This window comes from Parasteatoda tepidariorum, chromosome 7 (assembly GCF_982258835.1).
Source record: "Parasteatoda tepidariorum strain Cologne lab strain chromosome 7, Ptep-v5.0, whole genome shotgun sequence".
NCBI lineage: Eukaryota > Metazoa > Arthropoda > Arachnida > Araneae > Theridiidae > Parasteatoda > Parasteatoda tepidariorum.
Window position 1 is genome coordinate 16,827,417 of NC_141761.1, and position 6,435 is coordinate 16,833,851.

At 25.4% G+C, this 6,435-nt stretch overlaps 1 protein-coding gene across 26 annotated transcripts in view; it reads right to left on the reverse strand.

Moving 5' to 3' along the window:
- Positions 1 to 5,100, reverse strand: part of LOC147806921 (integrator complex subunit 11-like) — a 36,774-nt gene extending 31,674 nt beyond the window's left edge. For 7 of the 26 annotated variants that reach the window (XM_087168575.1, XM_087168584.1, XM_087168571.1 and 4 more), the window contains exons 1-2: positions 4,305 to 5,097; positions 3,624 to 3,809 (exon numbers count right to left, since the gene is read on the reverse strand). In XM_087168575.1, coding sequence (XP_087024701.1) covers positions 3,624 to 3,809; positions 4,305 to 4,367 — 249 coding nt within the window. In that variant the 5' untranslated portion in view covers positions 4,368 to 5,097. Of the gene's footprint in view, positions 1 to 3,623; positions 3,810 to 4,304 lie in introns of all 26 variants that reach the window. The other 19 variants (XM_087168577.1, XM_087168582.1, XM_087168574.1 and 16 more) reach the window with 11 other exon arrangements.
- Between the last annotated feature and the right edge of the window lie 1,335 nt (positions 5,101 to 6,435).

The window sequence follows — 6,435 nt, forward strand, 5'->3', positions numbered from 1 at the left end:
TTTAGAAAGGCAGAATGTGCGACACAATAAGAATTAATAAATTAGAAGTAATTTTTTCTTGTTAGCAGATCATATAGGAAACAGTTCATATTTCTCCTTATTCTACATAAATTTTCAAATGTCGGTATGAAATGTCAAAGTTTTATATTTGGCAACACCTAATTTTTTTCTATATAATATTTTTTCTTTATTTTTGCTATTTTTGATATTAAGTCAAGAGGGATATTATAAAAATCGCGTAAATGATAAATTTTTCTACAACAATCGATAAATATTTATTAGTTAAAGAAAAAATTAAAAAGAACCTTTTACATTGTAATAATTTTTAAACAAATAAGAGTTTCTAAAAGCAAATAAAGACTCTATGTTACATTTATAAACAAATTTGACTCTTTCAGCAGACCAAATTTAACTTCTGCAGCTGAATTCTTTCTGCCTATAGAGCGGCCCATATGTTATTTTTCCAACAAGTTTAAGAGTAAAAATAATCTTGACTTAATTTTAGAATTATTTTTTAATTCCATTGTAATCTTCATTCAATTTCCTACATATCTTCGTAATTTGAAGTTTCTAAATCTAACAGTGTTTGACAAAATGTAACGTTAAGTTGAAAACCCCAAATCAGTGACCTTTTCAGTTTTCTGACGGAGAAGGAAATTTATTAATATCTGCTCGTTCCACATTAATTTAACAATGCAGTTTATTTTTCCAACTTCATATAAAAAGAAATTTTTAGAATTGGTCAGTGGCAATGTTATTTTTCTAGGTTCTCATACGTTCGTACTTTTCGATTAGATCAACTTCAACACTATTATCTTAAGTAAAGAATTCTAAGAGTCATGAAAAAAATCATGATAATATAAGCATTAATAAAAGCATCTCGAAATGATATAATAAAAAATAAAGAAGATAATTTTTGAAACTCTTGGAATTCATTGTTTTACAGACTGAGTTTTTTCTTTTTATTTTCACCACAGCATATTTTTAATAGTGTTACATTAAATCACTTTAAAGCAATTATATACCCTTTTTACAGTTAACTTATACACAACTATTGTTCTCCTTTTTGGCAGCAATTATTATATAAATACTGAAGAAAGAAAAGAATTTTGTATTGTTCTACGAAACGTATATTGGCAGGAATTAAAAATCAATTTAGCCCATTGGCTGAAAAAATGACAAAAATTAATTTAGAGACCTTTTGTAATTTATGACGACCTTATGAAAAATCTATCCAAGAAAAAAAATAACCAATGGGTATGCAGTGATCGGAATAGTGCAATCACATTTCTCTCATGTTATTAAACAAATAGTATTCTTTAACTTTTATTAATCTTTTTATTAACGCATAAAATTGTAATTGTATAGTATATTTTTTTCTCTTAATAACACATACTTTTTTTTAATTTTTTATTTTAATAATCATTTTTGGATTAATTCTGTTTTTAGAAAACAGTTCAAATCAACCTTTCAATAAAATTTTATATAAATAATATCTGATATCTAGTAACTTAATCTTAGTTTATTTATAGTTAAATATAATAAATTTCGCAATTATAGTAGGAATAAAGAAGTTTAACAAATACAACATAGTTAAGTTAAAATTTAACTCTTTATTTTGTAAAAAAAAACAATTTATTTTGATATCCATATTTTTTGTAGAATATTTATTTTGAAGAACTTGTAATTCAACTTTGAGTAATTTACGATGAGTAATTCTTTTGCCGTATTGACTTATTCATTCTTTATTTGACTTAGCTCAAATAAATTTCCCCATATAATCAATTTAGAACAGTCCAGTAAACATATCTTAATAGAAAATTAAAGGATTTAAGTTTCCGACTCAGAATTTTAACACTTTAATCTTTACACTACTATAACAAACCTTAAATGAAAATATTTCGAATTATTTTCGTAAAAACAAAAACAAAGTTTACTCACTGTCCCTTCTTTACACAGGGGGGTTGCTCTCCCAGGAGCGACCCATCATAAAAATTAATTCCTTGAATTAGTGCTGTTTTAAATAGTTTTCAATAAAATTATAATATTTTGAATTATTATTAGTAATGATTGCACTAAAATTAATAGCTTGTAATGCAAGCACGTGTCAGGCACTAAACTGGATGAAATGGAAGAAATCCTTAATTATCACAGAGAATAAAATTAAAATTTATGAAATTTGTTGAAACTAAGTTCATAAACAGGTTTTGTTCATTTACATTGAATTTGTAAATTTAATATAAAAGATAAAACTAAAACTATAAATTCCACGTTTAAATTTATTTATAAAATTATTCATAAAACAAAAAATTAAAGAAGATAAACTTTATTAAGCTAAATTTATTAAGAATTATTCTATACTTATATTTTATTCTATACCAATTAGGAGTAAAAGATATTAATGCAAATAAAATTAATTTCAATTAATTATCATTTTTTTAATGCTTTTGTTGTAAGCAATTTCACCTTTTTATGTCCTAATCAAACTTAAGTTCAGCATTTAATTTATGATAAACATCTTTTTTAAAAAAGAAAATCAATAAATAAAAAATAATAATATGCTTTCTTCATTCTTGTAAGAATTATAAATTAATAACTCTCTAAAAGATTAGGAATTAAATGACAATACTAAATATTAAAAAAAAAATTATTATGTTATTTACATAATAAAATATATAAATCATTGTTTAGAGTTTTGCAGAGCAGTTTTGTTCTGTTGGAGTACAAACTTCATGATCTCCTTTAAACTTCATATACAGAAATATTAAAACATTAATGTTAGCATATAATATTTATAACCCTTTGAAAATCATACTAATATTAAGCTATATTTCTATTAATTTATTAGTATTAGAGACATAGAAATTAAAAAAAAATTACAGCTAATTTAACACATTGGACATTTATTATTCAGTTATTTATTATTCAGATCATCAATTCACAACAGAATACGGATTAAATAAAGAATTGTGTAGTATTCATATTCGGAAACAGATTTGTATGATCAATTCTTTAAAAAAATTACTTAACACATAAATAAACTTTTGCATTTAAAAAATATATTTCAGGCAAATCTCTTCTCCTTTAGGTGTTACTTTTTAAGTCACAAATATTGGGAATTATAATGAGAAATGTGAATTTAAGGGCTATTAATCCATAACCACTCTCAAATAAAGAAAAATAAAAAATTGTGATTTTAATAATTTATATGTATATTGTAATAATTGAATTTTTCTTCAAAGTTAATAATGAATTAACTATTGACAATGTAAGAAAAACTAAATTGTGCCTTAAATGCATATAATTTTGTAAGACTTTAAAAATAAATATATATACCATTGAATTAGTAATAAAACTGATAACTGATTTTTTTGGAATATTAAAAAACATAAATAAAAAAAATGTGATTGTCAATTAAAATAACTTTGCACAATTTCTTGATCCATAAGAAATTAGGACAATATATATCCTTCTTAATGAAGAAAAAATATTTTTATTTCTTGAAAAAAGAAGTACTTTGAAAAATTCTTATTTATAAATGTTTTCTACTAAAATTAAAATGTTTTAGATTAATACAATAAGTTAAAAATATTACACTTATTATCAGCAAAAATTTTACTTACCAGATGAAACAGTGAAGACAGAGTTGTAGTCAGGCATGGTAGCTTGCTTGGTTGAATCATCTTGTATGTACACAGGTTGATTTGTTTATGATCTTTCGTGCTTCGTTCCAAAGCTCTGGCCATATCTTCTTGCTGCTCATAATGATGAGTATCCAAAGCAACAGATTCAACTTTTGTTTCAGGTTCCTATCGAATAAATGTGATTTTACTAAAAATAATTATTTATACACTTTCAGAGGTACATTAGCTATTATTTATACACTGAAAGCTTATGGAAATTAAAAAAATTTTAAGATGCATAGAAATGTTTGTTCGTATTTTTCACAAGTATTTATTAAAATTTTATGAACTTTCACTAGAAAAGAATAAAACGCTTAATGAACATTTATTTTTAATTTATTAATGTATTTCAGTTAACAAAATTACGATAATATCTGGTGAAAATGTGAGAAATTTTTAATGGCCACTTTAAAAAACTAGCTGTCTTTTCAAAAGGAAAAGAAAAAAAAAATATATAAGTTTAGTTTTTTTTATTGACTTTTATACTTTAGAAAAATTGACAGTTAAAAGGATTTTTTTTTTATACATAAAACATGATTATAAAGAAGCAATGATTTCATTTAACCACATGCAACAACATAAAATTCGAAAAATAGAAGGGTAGTTTAATTAATAACTAGCCATCAGGTCAGCTGATAGCTTTTTGTTTTTGACTGCCAGTGATACCAACATCAATTCTTTCATAGCATCCAAAATACTTCATCTTCAGTATCCAAAAATACTTCAAGGATGTTCAACATTTTCACCCTCTAAGTAAGAAAGCAAAAAATATTTTAAATTAAATACATAAATAAGCTAAGTTACCAACATGAGAGAAAAAAAACAATCTAATTCACACCAACTCTCAAACCATTTAGATAACATTCTAGAAAAAGGAAATTTTAGAGATTTTATAATCAATTAAAAAAAACTGATATTTTAAATTTGATGCACTGCTTTAAGCTTGCAGTTGTCTTTAAATTAAATTGAATACTACTTGTATTTATTATTTTACAAATAATGCCTGGAGACAAAAGAACTGTTGCTCTCACATGGACCCCAGAAGGAAAACGAACTAGAGAGGTTTTAAGGTCGAGATAGAACATTGCAAACTTAATATCCTTGTATACAAGTTACTTAACAAAGAATTAAAGATAATAATTCATTTAAAAAATAGCAATCGGAATTTTGAGAAATAATAATGTTTATAAACATTAGAGCATTTCAGATTAACAAAATTAAGTATTATAAATAAACAGAAGAACAAGGTTCTTGAATGTTGAGCACCTTCTTATTCATTCAGTTTTATAATCTTTTGTAATAACAATTTCTACCTGAGTAAATTTCTTGTTTACTTTGTTACTGAATAAATTTTTTCAAGATGCCTCAAAAGTGGTAAAAACAAATTATTGGTTTAAAGTCAGTTTCGAAAGATTGTACGAAAATATTTTCACGCTTTTAGCTTACTTGTTTTCTGTGACGTTTTCAGTTTTATTGGAGTTCAAAGTTTATATGGGGTGAGATAAAAGCGTACAGAAAACTATTCAATAACATCTCAAAAAGGAGCAGAAACAAGAATAAATAACTTTATTCTAAGCGAGGACATGGATCCTAATGCGGTTTCTCCATGCATAGAATAAAGTGACCACATTTTTATTGAGATAAAGCGGGACAAATCTGATGAAATGAGAATTACAATTTAGTCAAACTTTTAACACGCACTATATATATATATAAAAATACGAATAAATGTTTGCAAAAATATTTTCAACATCAACTGGAAGTAAGTCAGATGTTGTTTGAATAGTATAGGTATAGAATGTGCGCTGCACAACCTACTCTAATATTTTTTTGGTTCAAATGTTCGCTAAGTTTCGTAAAAACGTTATTGATGCCTCTTCTAGCTTTTCCACCAAAATTTACGTTAGTGTTATCAGCACAATGGGCAATAATTTTATTGTTTAAATTATTCTTTTTTAAAATAGTACTTATTAAATTAAAAAATATTTGTGAAGTTTCATCAGGCAATGAAAACAAAATCTAATATTCTAATTTTAATTCCTGTTCCTGGATCGAAAAATCGAACACCTGTGGGAAATAATTTTAAATCTTGTGGTTGGAAGCATCAGAATATGTGGATATAAATGCGCATTTTTCTAATTCTTTCTGCAATTGTGAAAAAGAATATGGTGAAAAAACATTACAAATAATTGCTTCGGTTTTTGTACTTGCACATGCATATTTTTTGTCGTATAAAGTTTTGATCACTTGGAAAGTACAATCCATTGATCTGAAACTTTGATTGTGGTTTATGGTGCGGAAAGCAAATAGCCCTTCTGTTAATGCTAGCTGTTTTTCCGTGTTGCTAAAGCTAGCACTGCGAAAAAACTGTTCCATTTTAGTTGAGGAAGCGGCATTATTAAAAAATCTTTTGTGCCTCTTTGTCGCTAGATGTTTAGTAATATTGTTTTTTCCACCTTGTGAGACCAAAAATTCAGCATTGCGTTTATCACACCGTACCATATAGTCTATTTTGGTACTTTTAATAAATGGAAATTCTCTTCTTAGCTCTTCATTAAATTTGCATCCTCTTTTTTTACTCATCTTTTATTTTGTGGGTAAATACTAGAAATAAATAAACAAATTATTACAAAGGCTAAAAAAGAGTATTAAATTTTACATTATTGACCGTTACTTTGTGGCGACTATTGCTCAACCTTTGTTAATCAAATAATGAGTCAAACCGAATGTCAAATTGAAAACAACAAACCGC